The sequence below is a fragment of the Enhydra lutris genome, unplaced genomic scaffold, assembly GCF_002288905.1.
Source record: "Enhydra lutris kenyoni isolate GAN:26980312 unplaced genomic scaffold, ASM228890v2 scaffoldscaffold59, whole genome shotgun sequence".
NCBI classification, from domain to species: Eukaryota; Metazoa; Chordata; class Mammalia; order Carnivora; family Mustelidae; genus Enhydra; species Enhydra lutris.
In genome coordinates, this window is record NW_019154143.1 from 6,736,304 (window position 1) to 6,754,876 (window position 18,573).

The following is an 18,573-nucleotide window of genomic DNA, read 5'->3' on the forward strand; positions in this document are numbered from 1 at the left end:
TTTAAAAGGGAAGGGGGATCGCTGGAGAGAAGGGCGGACGGCAGACTCGGGAGGTGGAGAGGAGGCGAGGGGACCGAGCGGGTGGGGGGGCGCCGAGAGGCGGGCGAGGGGCTGGGGAGGAGGCGGAGGGCTAGAAAGTGCGAGAGGCGCAGGGGGCGGAGGGGCGGCGGGGAGCCGGGGGGCCGGGAGGGCAGTCGGAGCCGTGCCGGGGAGGGGGACCGGGAGCGAGCTGGGCCGGGAGCCGAGGGCGGGGAGGCCGCGGGAGGGAGGTGGGGGGCAGGTGGGGGAACGCGGGAGGGAGCGCGGAGGAGAGCCGAGGCCAAGTGCATTGTGTCTGGCGGCGGCGCGCGAGCCCACCGGCGGCTGCGGCGGGGCGGGAAGCCATGGAGCCGCGGGCGCTCGTCACGGCGCTCAGCCTCGGCCTCAGCCTCTGCTCCCTGGGGCTGCTCGTCACGGCCATCTTCACCGACCACTGGTACGAGACCGACCCCCGGCGCCACAAGGAGAGCTGCGAGCGCAGCCGCGCGGGCGCCGACCCCCCGGACCAGAAGAACCGCCTGATGCCGCTGTCGCACCTGCCGCTGCGGGACTCGCCCCCGCTGGGGCGCCGGCTGCTCCCGGGGGGCCCGGGGCGCGCCGACCCCGAGTCCTGGCGCTCGCTGCTGGGGCTTGGCGGGCTGGACGCCGAGTGCGGCCGGCCGCTCTTCGCCACCTACTCGGGCCTCTGGAGGAAGTGCTACTTCCTGGGCATCGACCGGGACATCGACACCCTCATCCTGAAAGGTGAGCGGCGGGTGCGCCCTGCGCCCTGCGCCCCTGGGCGCCCGCTCGGAGAGCGCAGCCCCCGGCTCCCCAGGGGCGCGCCGGTTCCCGCGGCCACCTCCCCGCCGCGTCCCCGCGCTCCGCTCCCCGACTCATTCTTTCATCCTTCCCGGCTCATTCTTTCATCTCTCCCTTTCTTGACGACCCCCTTCCTCCCTTCTTCCCTCTCTCGCTCTTCTTTCTTTCCATGACTCTCTTCTTTCCTTCTCATCCTGCTCTCCCTCTCCTCCCCTTTCCCTCAAGTCTGTGCCTTAGGCGCTCCCCCCCCCCCCTTTATCTGCTTCTTTCCTTCCTTTGCCTCTGTTTCCCTCCTTCCTTTCCTCTCCCCTCGTCCTTCCCTGTCTTTGTACACCTGCCTGACTTGGAATGCAGGTGTAGATTTTCTTGACTCTGCTCCCCTACGGAGGTAACAATAAAAAAGACCAGACCCTTCCCAGCTGGGCACCTCTCAAGTTGTGCTTTCCTTTTAGAAATACCTTTGGAAGAAAAGTGGTGCAAGCCTCAGAAGAGGCGGCAAGGGGCTTCTTCTTATACTGTGCTCATGTTGGCGTTAGATGGAACTGGTGTGGCCATCCCAGCCTGGCAGTCTAAAGAGAAGATAAGAAGGCCCAAGATCTTCTTCCCAACCCCAAAGTGCAGGGTTTCCTGTTGATTGGACCTCAGATAGCATTAATTCATTGGCGAGGCAGTTGAACACCGATAGGATATCTACTTTTTCCCAACCTTCCTGGTGACTCCACACTCCATCCTCAATGTCTGGACACACCGGGGTGAGGGGAGGAGAGAAGCTTCCCAACCCTTTGAAGTGCTTCTCTCTGGATTTGGCATGGAATCTCTGTGGTGTGATACCTTGTTAGGTTGCTTTTGTGGTAGTTTTGGTTTTGGTCCCGAGTTGTAGAGCATCAATTTGCTCTTCTGGAATCTATGCAATGCCTGGCTCCCATGTGTGGCTAATCAGAAGTTTGATTTTTTTTTTTTTTTTGGTAGTCTCATTCATGTAAAAATATTCAAGTGACAATTCCATTGGTGAAGTTTCCTTCTAACTTTCAGAGCTCCACTCTTAATATCAATTCTTTTTCTCTGGAAATGGGGGGGGGAGCTTTTTTCTTTTCCTTGGACTCATTATTGCAAGAAAAAGAAAAAGTCTAAAATCACTGCATTTTAGTATTTAGTAGCCATTCAGCAAAGCCAATGAACAGACTGGTGTGGAATTGCAGTGTGGCATGGGGTTACGTAGAAAGGAGGGGGTTAATAATGTTTTGGCCTTCAGAGTCTTGTTAGTTGGCATATTCTTCATTTCTCATACATGTCAACTTCCTCCTTCTCATGGCTAGCTCAGCTGGGGACTGCCATCTGAAATCTGTCTGTGCATGGAAGGACTCCAGCTCTTTTAGGGGGAATAAGATACAGTAACCTTCCTTTGGGAAGTGCACCTTTTTCTTTCTTCTCCTAACTCACATCCAGATCTGATTTCACCTCATGAAGATGCTGCATAATTAATTCTGATAGTAGCATAGTACATGAACAAACTGTAAAAGCTGGATTTGGAGTCTCCGTTATGGAATGCTCATTTAGGCAAGGCAATTTTGAAAGCTAAGCAGTGTAGTCTGTCTTTGGAAATGACAGAGCTGCATTGCCTTACACTCTTTCTATGCCTACAGTAGTTGATTGCATGTAAATTGCATATAGAGGAATGCCTGAAACAGCAGGGCAGAGTCTAACCCAACAGCAGGAGAGGGACCCCCACAGGATACTGCACATTCCCCACCTCTGGAAGTGCCCTGGCTAGCTGAGATGCCCAGCTCTGGGGTAGTCCAGGATCAAATAATCTTAAAGGTAAAGGGACTTTAGAGGTCATTGAATCAGTCTCCCACCTATTGTTCAAAATCCCTTCTTCTATAGTCTTTCTGGCAAATGTTTGTCCAGCCGAACACTTCCATAAGATTCCCATACTAGTTAAATTCATTGGCTTTTTTTCATCATGAGTGCAGTGTTTTAGATTAAAACAATATCAGCTTTGTCGTATTGGTAGTGTTTAGCTAATCGTTTGTGCAGAACAGCGAAGGGTTCTAGGCTATAACCAGAAGACACGGGCTCCATTGCTAGCTCTACTGCTCAGTGCAGTGCACCCTCCAGGAAGTGATCAGACCTCAGTGGCCTTCAGTTTTCTTGTCTATGGTATTAGGAAAGCTGACTCTTCTTTGGGGAATATTCTAGTTCTAAAATTTAACATTGTTGTAATAATAACAGTGTAAATTTAGCTTTCTGGGAAGTTAATGAGCTGACATTATTACGACATGAGGGGTTTGGAGAGAATGACAGATATCATTACATGATAGGATCATAATTTGTTGTTTGGGAGATGGCCAGAAATGCTTCAAGTACTTTTAACATTGCAACTAGCCTACCTTGGGCTAGTTACATAACCCTTCTGGATCTCCATTTCATTACCTATGAAATGAATAGGCAAAATGAACAGCTTTAAAATTCTATAATTCCATGAATAATTTGATTTTGATCATTACCTTTGTTTCAGCATCGGACGTTAGTGGCTGTGGCATGAATTTCTTAAATGAGTCATATGTATCCAGCGGTTGACATCGCATCTAATTTAAAAATTTAGATAAATAGGGTCTTATGGTCTATTTTTACTTTCTTCTCTGAATTACCTTGTTTAAGAGTTTTAACATTTAGCAATTTTAATCATCAGAAAAGAAGAAAAATAGCCTCAGATGGGAGAGTGGGGTGAGGTGGGAAAGGACCCCAGAACCACCTGGGGTATTTAATGAGCTTTTGAGAAAAAAAAGAGATGAGCTGTTCTTCATAGGACTCAGAAGGAAAGCCTGGAGGTGAGTAAAAGTTGCAGAGAAGAAAGTGTGAGTTTGTAATATGGAAAGCATTCTCACAGTTGGAATTATTTTAATCTCATGTTACTGGAGGCCAGAGGAGTATTTCTGAGAGATGTAGCAGAGACAGAAACAGTCCATGTAAACAATGAAAAATTAGTTTAGAAATGAAATGTACAGACTAGCTCTTCTTAATCTACTTAAGAGAAATCTCATGAGCCAGAAAAGCATCCATCTCGACGGAACAAGTATTTGGGAAAAATTACCAAAATCTAATCGTCACCCTTCATTATGATTCTAGTTCACTTCTAGCCCAGAGTGACCCTAGAAGGTCTAGACTGGACCTCTGAGTAGGACCTTTGATTAGAATGGTGGCAGAGCTATTCATAAATGCATTCAGAGCCAAGACTAGAACCCCGTGCTACTCTACCAGACTGACAAAGAACCATTCAGCAGCATGGTTTGATTACAGGTGTTTTTCTAGCTGCAAGTCCTCTTCCTAACACTACATTGGCCAGTCCACATTTTTACTTTCTTGCCCTATGGGATAACCTGCAAAGTCTTTTGTGAGATTAGGTTCACACGCTATTCCCATAGTTTACTATCCAGTGCAATAAATGCCCATTGAAAGCCTGTTATATGCCAAGTCATGAGGAAGATGTGGCCCATGGGGTTCTTTTGTGTTTGACTTGGTCAGTTGATTCTAAATGATTCTTCCATATAGTTCCTTCTTGTAGCTAACTTTTGATGCTAAGGAAGCTGCTGCCCTGGTCAAAGTGAGTGCTGTATACAAATGAAGGCATCCCCCACTGAGCAATCAGAAGGACCTGAAAGTTGAGAGAGCTGAGTTGCAGGAACTTGGGAGAATGGACTTAGAGCTCAGAGCTCTGGCCCCTCTGTGCCACTGGGACTGTTAGAGGTTTGAAAGAAAGCTGTCCATGTAAAAGTCAGGGAAAACCAGTAGAGCAGGAGACACGGCGTGGATTACGTAAGAAGCCCTGGAAACGAGAAGAGGCAACCTACAGATAGGTTCTTCATTCATTCATTCATTCATTCATCTGATTTATTCACTCGACAAATAAATATTGGGTGTCAGGTATTGCTCTAGGTGTAGAGGATACAAATGTCTGTCCTCATAGAGTTCATATCAAGTGGTGGAGTTTCTAGTGAGTAATGTAGGAACCACCTTTAGTAGGTTACGGGAGGAGGACATGGGGAGGGCTGCTAGCACTGGTAGGCAAATGATGGAGGAGATGTGCAGAGTGATGGAGCACTCTGCCCTTTGGGGGACACCGGCCCTTCTGTTCCAAGTACAGCTCTTCTGTTTAAACTACTGGATGATGGGGCGCCTGGCTGGCTCAGTGGGTTAAGCCGCTGCCTTTGGCTCAGGTCATGATCTCAGGGTCCTGGTATCCAGCCCCGCATCGGGCTCTCTTCGCATCGGGCTCTCTTCTCAGCAGGGAGCCTGCTTCCTCTCCTCTCTCTCTGCCTGCTTGTGATCTCTCTCTGTCAAATAAATAAATAAAATCTTTAAAAAAAAAATAAACTACTGGATGAACATTCAAATAGAAGGACAGATGGAAGGAGACTCAGTTGAAAACATTATATAATGCTACTTTCGGTTACTGAAAACACTCATTTTAATAAATAAACATTGATGAGACTTGTGAATCCATTATGTAGAACTTCGGAGAAATTAATTTTGAATGGGAATTAGTCATTGAAATTGTATCAAAAGTTCCAACTGTTCTTACTAGGCTTCACTTAAATTTTCTAAAATTTTTTAATTAAAAATTTTCATTAAAAACAATTAACATTACGTTTCAAATATATGTACCTTGTTGATGTAAATCAAATCCTAATATTACATATGGCCTGCAATAAACAAAAGGAATATTAGTGTTGCAGGGTTTTGTTTTTATGAAATTTAAAGGGGTAGAATTTCAGAAATGTGAAGATGGTAATTTTGTATGCATAATGTTAACTTGTATAAATCATTTGGGATTGAATTCTTGAAACTTGAAATAAAACATGTCCTTGTGGTTTCAGAAGCATTTTTCATCTAATGAGATAAACAGAGATATCAAAGACAGTGGGACACATATACTTTGTCATTTTGTTCTCTGCAAGAGAAAGAAAGTAGGAAAATTGGTAGGAATTCATTGGATCTGCTCTTCACTCTGCTAATGATTTATCTGTTTCCCCTGTTGCTTATTTTCCATGAAATTAATAGTCTGTACAGGACCCACCAAGTTCTACCTGACACAGAAGTAGATTGATGCTTTTCTTCAGCTCATTTGTAGACCAAAGTATCATTTGTGTTAAAATAATTATCGCCCAAGAGCTGATGATCTAGGACAGTTGAGACCAGCACTGTTTCTCCTCTCTGACCCATTGGCTCACATATAGTTTTCAGATCTTGTCTTGAACCAGAAGATGCTGCTGGCAAAGGAATTCGTCAGCTTTGGGGGTGCTAGGGATAACATTAAGACTTTCATTTTCTTTTTTTACTTGGAAAGCAAGTGGTCTCTGAAATGGTTTTGAGCCTCACTCTCTATAATTTATATTTACTCATTTTTAAATTATGGACCGTACGAACGTATGCATCATAGAATACAGACAAAAGCAAATTGGGAAGTGGGGTGGTAACAGATATCAACACAAGTTGAACTGTTTTCACCCTACATTCCAAAAGATTGCTTGTATACCCCCTGGCGTGTGCTCACTCCACTTTGAAGAGGGCTTCTCTCACTGCTCGTTAGCAGAGCCAAGTTCTCATCTGAGCCAAAAAGGAGGGATTTTTCGTCCCTCAGCTGAACTTTATGGGGGGCCTCCCGGTGCACTGTTGTGTCACACACATTCATCTTGCACAGCAGAGAGAGACACATTTGATTTTCTGTATCCTTTCTGACACCAGGCACAGTATTAAATGAGCCCTTTTTGATTAACCAACTGCCAGCTCATACTACACAACTCTTAATGACTAGACTTGTGGTTTTGTTGCAAAGTGTTTTGAGGCTGAACATAGCCAAGAGTAGTACTTTATGATTCAACACATTCTATTGCTAACACTCCTGAAGGTTATGTTGAATAGAAATTAAATTCTTACTTGCCACTCTGCTCTCAAAAAAAGACACTTGCTTAAATCCTTCCACCCGCACATAGGAATTGTCTTGTAAAAGTCATTTATAAACACAAAAGTGGGTGGGGTTTTAAGTGGTTTGGGATCAGAATTGCCAGAATCAATGACATTTGTATCTACCATGTCTCATGGATAACATTTAGCAATGGCTTTGAGGGGAAAAAAAAGGAAGAATTTTTGCTATGTCATAGCAAAGGTTCACATCCAATTATATCCAACTTGCTGTGATTTTTTTTTCTTTCCTTAGTTACTGATTTTTCTTCTCCAGTGCTCAAAAAGAGCCCTCAAACCCCATCAGGCTGACTACTGGTAATTGCAAGTGTTCTTGATTGCTGTAGGCGATAAGCTTTTGTTAGGGGAGCATCTGGACGTTAAGATCCATTGAGGGAGAAAGGGAGACTCCAGATGTTAAGCTGGAGCCCAGGGGGAGTGGGAACATTGAAGAAATTTAGGCAGGTCACAGGGTTTCCCAACCGTTAACCAAGGATGAACTTGCCTTTCATCTCTGTTACACCTGAAGGGCAGTATACCCCAGATTATTGATCTGTGACCTCTGCCAAGCCAGCTGTGACCTTGGTGTGGCTGTCTCCTGATTCCCTCCGCCCACCTTTCTCCTGTTCACCTTCTCTCCCAGGGAACTTCCTCTGTCCTTTCATACTCAATTACGTGGACATCTGAGTTCTATTTTTTGGTACTATTTGCTGGCTAAAAGAATAAAAATATGAGATTTGGTCATCCTCTTCGCTTGCCAGCCCCTTGCAAAAGCAACTGGTAGAATAGAAAGGAAAAGTTGAAAACAACCAAACTGAGGACTCCAGAAACTTCAAAGAGCAGATAGGTTTCCTTTGGAGTAAAACTTTAGCTCACCATTTCAAGGCAGTTCAGCCAAGATCATCTGAACCATGTAGACTTGCTTCAGGCTTAAAAAATTAGTTTTCCTACAGTTGTTATTTAAAAAAAAAAAACACCACAAAAAACCACCACCACACTGACATTGTCTAAAGCTTTGCACAACTAGTTGTAAAGATTGTTATCAAAATAGAGGCAACTGTAAATAGAAAGTGGGCTTTATCTTCAAAAGCTGATAAAATTTATGACAGTTGATTTTTTTTCACTTTCTTATAGTGTTTCCCTGTGGTTAAAAGAGATTGCAGTGATTAATCTATCTTCTTGCTAGTTTTAACTAAAAGGATGTAACTGAACTTGGAGCATGAGCGACTCAGCGTCGGTGTCTGAGGCTGACAGCCTTTGTTTCCTGCAGGGTAACTGGAAACTCTGTGCTGCACTCCATCTTTCTTGAAATTCAGCCAGATAAACTGATTGCAGACCTAACAATAATGTCTTGGGAACGCCCATCAGAGAACGCATTAGCAAGTGAAAAAAAAAGGGGGGAACAATACAAGCCATGTTTTAGTTTCTGTTATCTCAAATGACTGAGGACACATGGAATTATTTTCTATAACTTGCTAGATGTCCCCCAGTGTTCAGATTTTTTTTTTTATATTCTGTTCACAGGTAAAAATCAGTCCACTAATTTCTCCTCAAAGGACATAAAGGTGCTACTGTGTTTCCTTTTGGTTTTCTCCAAGTATTTTGATTCTATATAGGTACGCGGGGAGAGGTTCCAGAATTTTAAGTGGGAAATTGTGAATGTATCGATAATTCCAGAAGGCTTAATTGTCCCTTTGCAACAGGTCATTCTACTGCAAATCAACACTGATGCTTCCATCTGCCAATGCCCGCTTAGGGTCTATCATAGTGGAAGAGGCAGGGTGGGGAGGGGAGGGATCTGGTCTCTTTTGGCTCTGATCTCTTTTGTTTACATTTTAAGGAATTTTTATTTGGTGTAGGGGATGTGAGCATTTGCATCACTCAGTCAGTCAACAATGTTACTGAGTGTCGTTGGTGATAAGATGCTGCTAAGTGAAAAATACGGGTTGCTATGTCCTCCCATCTTGTGGGGTTGTGTTTCCCTAACCATACCCAGAGCAACGAGGTAGGAAGTCTGGGTAGGTGACAAATTTGACTTTAAATGCCATTTCTTAAGTTCTCACAATTTTGAAAACCGCTTACAGTGATGTTTACAGTTGTCATGGAGTCTTAAGCGTGGGCATCCCCTTAAATGTCCCTCAGTGAAGTTATCCTGAAAAACAACAGAAGTGATCACCTGTCATGTGATTGAGAAATTATGATACCGGTCATCGCTGTGACAGTTTGATGTCGCAGGAGACAACCGTAGGGGTGAAGAAACCAAAAATATAATAGAGCCGAGGCCAACTGGGGCTCAGTATTTGTTTTATGCCACTGATGCCTCAGAATCCCTTGGGCCAGGTCACCTCATTCTTCTCATGGAACATACTTGAGGACACCTGGGTGTTCAGAGAATGGAAGTATCTGTTGAAGAAGCTGAAACTCACAGGTATTCAGCAAATAATGAGATAAGCTGAAGTCAGGAGTGGCAGGAAAGTGACAGTGACAGCTAACATGAACGTTTCTGAAAAATAGTGTCTTTTGTTCAAGTGTGGAAACAAAACAAAACAAAAGACACAAGGAAAGCATTTGCTATTCAACAGTAAAAGATAACATCCAGCCAGAAGATGTCCGCTGAAGCAGCATCAAAGTCGTATTGTAATTTTTTCCTTTTTTTTTTTTTTTCCATCCCAAGTGTTACCTTTTCTTTCTGGAGGAAACTCAGGTTGGTGGGAGGAAAATGGGTGAGCACATATAGAATCAAAGATCCACAGAGTTGAAAGGAACTTTGAGCAATGATCCTCACCTTCTTTTCTTGCTGTGATGCCCATGATGCTTCCAGTGCCCATCAATTTCCAGCAGACCAGAGCCAATTCCTTCCTTTTCTTTCTGAAAGCGTCTTATTAGAATGCCTGGGAGGGAGGGGATGTTGTATTCAGCATCATTTTAAATTTGTTTTATTTAATAAGACAGAGTCTATCATTTGGATCAGGGAGGCCCTTCTGTCTTGTATAGAAGAAGCTTGGAGACACCAGTCTGACTGGCAGTGGGGATAGTGGCTTCGTCTATAATTTTTTAGGGGTGGAGGGTTGTAAGGGAGGCTGACGGATATCGTATGCATGGGTGCTTCGGTCCCCCAAAGTCATCCCCAGACACCACCACTAATTTGGAAAATTGGGAGATGTATAAAGAACTCATTACCTCTTCGTCTTCTGAACTGGTCCCAACACACCTGATTTGGGAAAAATTTTTTAAAATGATAAGAAAAAGCATATAAAAGGTCACAGTTTTGTATGCCCTCCAAATGTGGCACGGTTATTGAAATAAATATGTCTGAGAGCCCCTGAGAAGCATTAAACAGAGTCATTCCCTAGTCTCCAAGCCACACATACAGATGATTCTGCAAGAATATTATGATTATGCCATGGGGGAAATTGAGTGCTTCTTACTAATAGGCCCTGGATTTTCATTTTGGAAATTTGTGGCAGGGGTACATTTTAGAGCATGTTTCTATTTCTAAACTATGACAGAGTTTTTGTGTTAGCATGCTTCCAGTTCTGTTTACAGGTTAAAATGGCAGACTTCCCCCTGCTGTCCCCCCCACCATATATGTAGTTTTCTACAGTTGTTTTTATTTCTGAAAAGGTCAGGTACAGCAGCATTTCTGATTAGGTATGAAACATTATAATTTGAGCTGTGGGTCTAATTTTTTTAAAATGCAATTAATAAAGTGCTTGATAAACATCTACTTACATAGGTGGGTTTATCAGTTAAGGATCTCTTAGTGCCAAATAACAGAAAACCCAAATAAAATGGCTTAACCTACAAGGAAAACGTATTATCTCCCATAACAAGATATCTGGAGGAAGCCCGTATGCAGGGCTGATTAAAGATTCAGTGCTGTTGGGCTTTAGTCGTCCCAACATGGGTGTTTTTGCCTTCAGGCTTGTCTCTTCCTGATCACAGCAGAGCCACAAGTCACTTCCTTACACAGTGATGTTCCAAGCCTAGGAAGAAAGGGAGGCCATGCCCCATTTTGTGAACCTTTTTTTAATAGTAAGGGTAATTTCCCAAAGGTCTCTGAGCAGACTTCCCACTGGTGTCATTGGTGGGACCATTGTCACATGACCATTCCTAAACCAATCTCTGGCAAATGGGATGGAATTATCATAATTCCCTTAGACCAATTAAGTTTTCCCCTGGCGCTGGGGAAGGGTCAAGTCTCCCCAGGGAAGCATTGGCTGCTTGACAGGTGAATAAGGTTTGGGCTCTGTCAGCTAAGGAAATTTGGCTGGTGTGTATACAATCATAGTGCCTGCCACAACAAGGGACTCCAAATGTCATCCTGTCCTACCTGTGGTCATTGTGCAGGTAGAGCAGGACTGAAAACCCAGAGTTTTTGCTAGCTTACTACTAGCTTTTCCAAATATACAGTGTTCTCTCTCCACATCCTGCCCTGACGGGCACAGGGGAAGAAAAACATCTTTTTTCCCTTTCCACTCTTAGCTTCTCTGGTTGGGACCTTATAAATCAGACTGACAGAAGACAGATTAATAAAAGAAAACAAACAAGTTTAACATGTGCATGATTCATGCACATGGGAGCACTAAGAGATAAGTAACTCAAAGTGGTGGTTAGAACTTGGGCTTCTATAGTATCATAACAGAAGAATAATACATTTTTTAAGAAGAGACCATACAAAGGAAAAGGACTTTGAGTTTCTAGGACTGAAAGATTGTGGGAAGGCAAATATATGAGGAAAACTAAGGATAAACAAGGACTAGTTTCAGTGATTTTTTTTTTTTTAAATGTCGATCTTCTGATACTGTCTCTGGGCTGATAAGGGTCTAGAATTTTCTCTGGTGATTGGCTTCTATCCTTCGTGGTAGAAAGGGGAAGGAGGAGAGCAGAGCAGAGAAGTTTTCTTAAATCTACTTCTCAATTGCTTTCAGTTCATAATAATCCTTATGCAAAAGTGACATATTTGAAGACAGCATATTCTACTGCCTTTTTTGGACACATGGAAGTATCTGGAAAGCCTGGTGCCTTTGTAAGGAGCTAGTTGTGGTTCTTTAATTTCTAATCTTTAATTCTTTCTGGTTGTTTCTAAATTACTGTTGGTAATTACACTTTTAAAAATGGAATGTAAAATGTCTAAAATTGTGCATTTTAGGGGATATAGATGTATCCTAAGGTCTGATAGTGCTGTTGCTATAAGTTCAATGCACACTGGTTTGGTGAGGGCAGTGTTTCAGTGCTTCCTGGTTATACAACATTTACAACATTTGTTCCCTTCCCCCCACCCCCACCTGCAACTTACACAGAAGTTCTGTGCACATCAGAGAAGAGCTCTGTGGAGATCATTATTCTGAATAGGCCTTGCACCTACCCCCAAGCCAGCTTGGTTTATAAAAATCTGTTCACCCCACAGAATGACTCGTTTTAATTTCCAGCAGGAAAACAAGAGTGACAATCATATGTTTCATTCTCATCCCTTGACTGGTACCTGAGTGACCGTAATTACAATGACAAAGTGCATCTATCACTATAACGACTTGAGAAGGAAAATTAGCAACCCTCCCCCAGCTGTTGTCTGTGTCCTGATGTGCTGGTAGAGGCCCAGGTTCGAAACCCGAGAAACTAACCAATTCCAATTTGACACGTTGCTAGTGTCTTTAAGGGCTTGAATAAGCCATGAAATTTCTGTGAAGAATTGTTTGCTTTCAAAATTGCAAACCCAGAAGGCCACGTGAGGAAGCAGTTGTTTGGTGGCTGTGTGTGATCTTGGGTTTGAAGGAGTGGGTGGAGGGAGACTGTGTTGGGATGAACCCCGGTCATCTCAGCAGGCCAACCCACTCCAGGGCACCTCACATTTTCGGATGGAATTACTAGGCTCCTCTTGGACATCTCATTTGAAACTGAGAGTCTTATTTATTAAAGCTTGATGCCTCTTTAGAACAGGCATTTCAAAGCAAGAAAACAATCTGAACCATTACAGATGGGATGAGCTAGGAGGATTTTAGCACAGAAGCCTCAGAAGATGGTGTAGAGCCGCAAGGTATGTGGGTGGACATATATTTGGACCACCAGATTGCATGCCAATTTGTAGGTTCAAAAAAAAAAAAAGGCAGGAGAACAGGCAGAAAAGAAAAGAAAGCAGGAAGGAACAAATGAGCAGCTATCTGGTGACTTTTCTACACAAGTGTTCATAGCGGCACTATTCACATGAGCCAAAATGTGGACACAACCCAAATGCCTACTCATTGATGAACAGATAAACAAAATGTGGCATTTAATATAATGAAACATTATTCAGCCATAAAAAAGGAACGATATGCTGATTCGTGCCACAATAAGGATGAATCGTGGAACCATTAGGCTAAGTGGAAGAGGCCAGACACAAAAAGCAATGTACTGTATGATTCCGTTTATAGAAATGTCCAGAATAGGCCAATCCGTAGAGAAACCAAGGAGGGAGGAAGCGGTAGTGACTGCTTAATGGGTTTTCTATTGGCTTGATAAAAATATTCTGAAAAAAAAAAAAAAGGGGCAATGGCTATACCGTGTACTAAAGGAAATGGAATTATTCACTTAAAAATGGTTAAAAGGGTAAAAAATATATATATATTGGGTAGTTTCCCACTGTTCACAGCTCTAAGTCTCAACTTCTCAGCATATTCTAAAAGTCATAAAATAATCTTCCCCGTGTAGCTCTAACTCCGTTTCCCGTGATCTACCCAGCCACTCCTCAGTGAAATCAGGATCGGGCTACCCCAGACTGTTTGCTCTTCTCTCCATACAAATGCCCTTCACTGTCTGTGTCATTGCATATTCTGTTTCCTCTGCTGGAAATACCATGCCCTCTTGTCCATCTGGGCTCTCTTCCTTGAAAGCTTCATGCCACAGATACTTCCTTGACCGGCGCCTCAGCCCCTCACGCTGCAAAGTTAATTACTTTATTAGCTGAGACCCCAGTGCGCTTTATCTATACCTCTATGACAGTACTTCCTACATTGTATTGTGGCTCGTTTCCTCGTCCATTTGTCTCCCTGCCTTAAGGCCAGGGACAGGTGCCACCTGATTAGTATCTGGCCCATGGCGATCTTTCCATAGAATGGCTGCTAAAAAAAATTGCATTGGCTTGATTCGTATCACGGCCATCCTATCTGGTTTGCTTTCTTCTCGCCCACTCCATTCTTTTTTGTTCAATTCAAGGTTAAGAAGAAGGGAGAATTATTCTCCATTTTCAAAGCATCAGACTCTAATAATTAACTCAAAAAGACAAAGTCCTTGGCATTTTTTAAAAAGTAGGGATAGTAGTAGATGTAAAACAAAAACAAAAACAAAAACATTTATGCTATGCTTTCCTTTTGAAGTGTTCAAAGAATCAGTGTAAAATTAACAGGGTGCTTCTTTCGGGGGGATTTTCCTCAGAAAGTGTTCTTAATCCCGAACTAAAGGATTGTGTTATCATTGAGGTTTTCTTGTCTCCTTGCTTATCTCCGCAGGAAGTCTCTACCTTCAAGGAACGGTTCTGTTGTCTCTGTTCTCTCCCAGGACCTAGTAGGGGGCTTTAGAAATACTGGGAACGCAGTACATACATAGTGTTTTGCAAAGTTCGTTCCAAGTATTTCTTTGTACAGTTTTGGTATATTAAATACTCTTTTCTTTCCCAGTAAAACTGTTGCAAGTCCAATTACATACTTCCTTCAGCCAGAGGGCAGAACAGCTGGAACACACTCCAGAAAGACTCTTGGTTGCTCATCTGCGGCGGGCTCATTGCTTAGGAACAGCCCTCCCCCCAACAGAATCACGGGGGATGCAATGCAGGAGTGCTCCCCTAGGGCTTTTCTGGCAGAAGTGGCTCTCTAAGAGACCAGTGGCTTTGCTGACGTTCTGAAGTGATCTTTCCAGCAAGTTTATTTTGCAAAAGTTTTCGGAGGAGATGGGAGTCCGGAGACTTGGGGCATCTTCTCCACTCTGTGATTAACTCACTCTGTGACCTTGGGCAAGTCACCTAACCTCTCCAGAGCTTCATTTTCTTATTCGTAAATACAGAGATTGGATCCGTGTAACCTGGTGGATCTTTTTCAGGCATTAACCGGCTGTAATTATAGGATGCCCAGAAAACAGCAGCTTAATTAACTCTGCAAAGTGTAAGGAGAGGAAAAGGTCAGTTCTTTCTAGAAGCAGGTAAGCAAGCATTAGGACAATCCAAATTTGAGAGCCTTTTCTTGTTTTCAAATTGTTCACCCATATGTCTTTTCTTTGCTTTTTTGAATGTGACAGGCTTTCTTATTGCTTAATTTTCTTTTTCGTTTCCTGAGGATTTCAAAGGAGAAAGCAGGACTTTCTATATTGTTCCAGGAAGTCTCTTCTGTGGGAGCAATGTTTGCCATTTGGTTGGAAGAATTCAACTGTATTACTTTTTTCTTCTTAGATGATTTCATAAGGAATTGGTAATAATAAGGTAGATCTGGTTTTAGGGACTGGAGTCAGAGTTTATAAAAGAGAACAAAAGGGAGTACCCTTTAGAAAATTACATAGTACAATTTAAATTTTGCCTTACTTGCTTGTTTTTAAATGTCTTTGGGGAAGTTTTGAAAAGATTTTGATGAAAGAAAAAAATCGTATACTTTTTTTGTTACCACAGGAAAAATTCCATCTTTATTCTTTCTTTGCTTCAAAGAGTATTTAATACTCATAATCCATGTGAAGTCAATGGGAAGTCTACAATTATGTGTGATACTTCATTTTGTTCAAAAGTTTTAAAGATATGCTCTCCGAATTTAATAATCCATTGTGTTAAATACCCGGAAGTTATATTCGATCAGTTTAATTTAATTCATATTACGAATCCTGATTATTCATTTCAGTGTCTCTTTTCCCCCCTCAAATGATATTTTCAGTGGCTTGCCACATATTGTAACTGGCATAATAGTTAATTTTACTGAAAGCCTCATTCAGAAAATTTGAACGTGATATGACTTGCCTTGACCCCAAGTTTCCTCCTTTGCAGAGGAAAGGATATACCTACATGACCTCTTTGGTCATCCATGGCAATGATTATAATGGCCAATTCACCATGCAACTTTCCGATCCTTGACGGGACCAGTTGTTTTTACTTAAATCCTTCCATGCAAGCCAGAGACTAGGTAGGCAGGCCAATCTTCTGCATCATCTCCATCAGGGTCAGGCTGGTTCTTATCGAGAGAGCCAGAGTGTGACTTCCAGAAGACAGACTGTATGTGGTCTATGGTATTGAGGAGGTACACCACACCTTGCCCCTGTCCTAAACCTTGGGCTCTTTGGAAGACTTACTTAGAAGATTATCCAAGAGGAGGAAAATAAAACTGTTTGAAGAAGGTTAACTAACCTACCCTAAATGGTGATGGGGAAGATGGGAGAGAAGCAAGTCCATAGAAAAGGAGAGGCGAGCCATCACATAATGGTCTTAATTTTGCTCTCTTGGTTTGGGAAAATATTTCTTAGAAAGTTTCTTCATTCTTTTGGGATTTTGTTTCTTTGTTTCCTTTTACAAACCGTAATACAACAGTCTTACACAATCCTTGGGAGATTATAAATTAAGTAAGTGAAATGTCTCTGTAGTAGCCATATGACAAGGAATGAGATACTCACGGAGTATAAGAGAACACCTTAAAAGTACACAGCACATTCCTTCTACATCCCTCAAAGCAGCTTTTCACAAGGAGAAAAAGGACACATGTACCCTGAGTAAGCCTAGGTGGTCCAGGGGAAGGACATTGGAACTGCTGGTAATTACCATCTGTATGCAGAGCAGGGGTGGTCCATGTGGTGGTGGTGGGGGGGGGGACAGGAATGAGGAGAGGGGTTGGGGGGTGGAGCGTGGGGTGGGCGGGGGTTGTGGGGGGTGTGGGATGTGGAGACTTGAGCACCAGGAGCTCCCGGCCTAGGCCTGGCTCTTCCTGCTGCCTGTGGGACCTTGGCAAGTCACGTAAACCTCTCTAGATCCCTCTTGGTGGTTTTCCAAAGTAAAGGGTCAGACTTCATGATTTCTAAGAGTTTTCCAAATTATTACATTTCATGATTTATTTAGAGCATCAGGAAGTCAGGGTGAGTTTTCCAGAGAGCTAAAACCTACCTTTCTGTGCATCTCCATGGATGGATGTATTTATTCAATGGGTGATGCCCATCCTTGCCTTCTGAAACAGAGAGCACCAAATTTAATTTTTGCATCATGATTCAGGTCATCATTATGAATGATGATGTAATAATTAGGTACCATAGGGCATGCAGAGGTATGTAGAACTGTGTGCCTCAAAACTAAATAAAACACAGTCTACTATTCTCTAAAAAAACTGCGGTTGCTCTGATTTTTTTTTTTTTTTTTAACACTGGCTGCTTTTCTAAATATCACTTCCTTCTGCCTCTGTGGTCTGCCTGTAGCTGACCTTTTATATATTCCACTTTGCTGCTTCTAATGGGCTAGGAACAGGATGCCATAGATGAAGCATGTAGGAATTAGGTGTGAAGTTAGAGCGAATAGTCTCTAGACAAGGTTTCGGGAGGTAGGCTGTGGGACGTGATTGTCACTGCAGGAGACTTCTGGAGGGGCTTCTCTTCTGTGTGGCAAGAAGCAAGTCTTGCGGAAGTACAGTATGAAGGTACTGTTTATGGAATGATGTCTAGTTTGTGACCATTCTTCCTACAAAGAAATAGAGAACTGTGACAAGGCAAGAATGCCAAGAGGGCTCAGAAATAGAAAGGGGTCACCAGGAGGGCGGGTGGGCAGGTCTGTGGCAGTGTCTGGGTGATGGACAGGCATGGCCTGTCATTTGTAGGGCATCCCACACAATCATCCTGCTCACAGCCTTGGCTTGCCCGCCATTCGCTACCATGACTGCCCATTATTCCCTCCTTTAGATAAAGCAGATGCTTGGGATTGGCCTTGGCAAGGCTCAATTAGGACCCACGAGATGCTGAACTTCTAGTTGTCATTCTATTGATCCTGGAGACCACTTGTAGTAGATTAAGAAAATGTAAATTGGTGATTCATTTGCTGTGTATTTACATGGAAATGCCACTTTATTACCTTGCAAAGTACAGTATCTTCCATTTCAGCATAAATTTGGACATTGACTAATTTGCACTTGTTTAATCTTGCAAGCTTGGCAATTTGGGGAAGCCTCCTACTTCCCCCCTCCCCCTTCCCCATAATCTCACCTCACCATCTGACAAAGCCAAGAATGTTGCTTTAGGCAATGGGAAGCATATTGCAAAATACCACTGGGTTTCTTTAAGCTTTTCTGGTGTTAATTAATTAATTGATTAATAAGCATCACATTGGTCAGTCTCTCCTGGGGCTCTCTTTGCTGTGCTTTGTGGGTGCAGTCAGAGAAGCAGTCAGACTTGGGGCTCTCCTGGGACCACAGCTCCTTTGCCCAGGTGGAGGACCAGGAGCCCATCCTGGGCAGGGGGTAAGCAGGAAGGTCTAAGAGCTGTGTGGATGGCTTCATCCAGGATGGTGTTTTTGTAACTCCTGAGAGCGACAGGGAGGTGTGGAGGAAAAGCCCTGAGATGACCAGTCATTAGACAAATAGGAGTGCCTGGGCCATCCCTTCTGGCATGGAAGTCAAGCTTGCGGCAATTGTGTTCCCACCCCATCTCCCAGGTTAGGTTTTTCCTCCTTTTTAACAATCAGCGTGGGAGATGATGGACACAGTGTGGGAGCACCTTCTGCTTTCTTCTCGACTAATGCTGGCCCTTCCTCACTTCCAGAAAAATACTGTCCTACTTGAGCTCCGGATTCTG

At 43.3% G+C, this 18,573-nt stretch overlaps 1 protein-coding gene across 1 annotated transcript in view; it reads left to right on the forward strand.

The window, feature by feature from the left end:
* Positions 1-383: 383 nt before the first annotated feature.
* LOC111158493 (transmembrane protein 178A) overlaps positions 384-18,573 on the forward strand; it is a 50,761-nt gene continuing 32,571 nt past the window's right edge. Inside the window, exon 1 of the mRNA XM_022520549.1 lies at positions 384-783. Within this exon, the coding sequence (XP_022376257.1) occupies positions 384-783 (400 nt within the window). The remainder of the gene's footprint in view (positions 784-18,573) is intronic.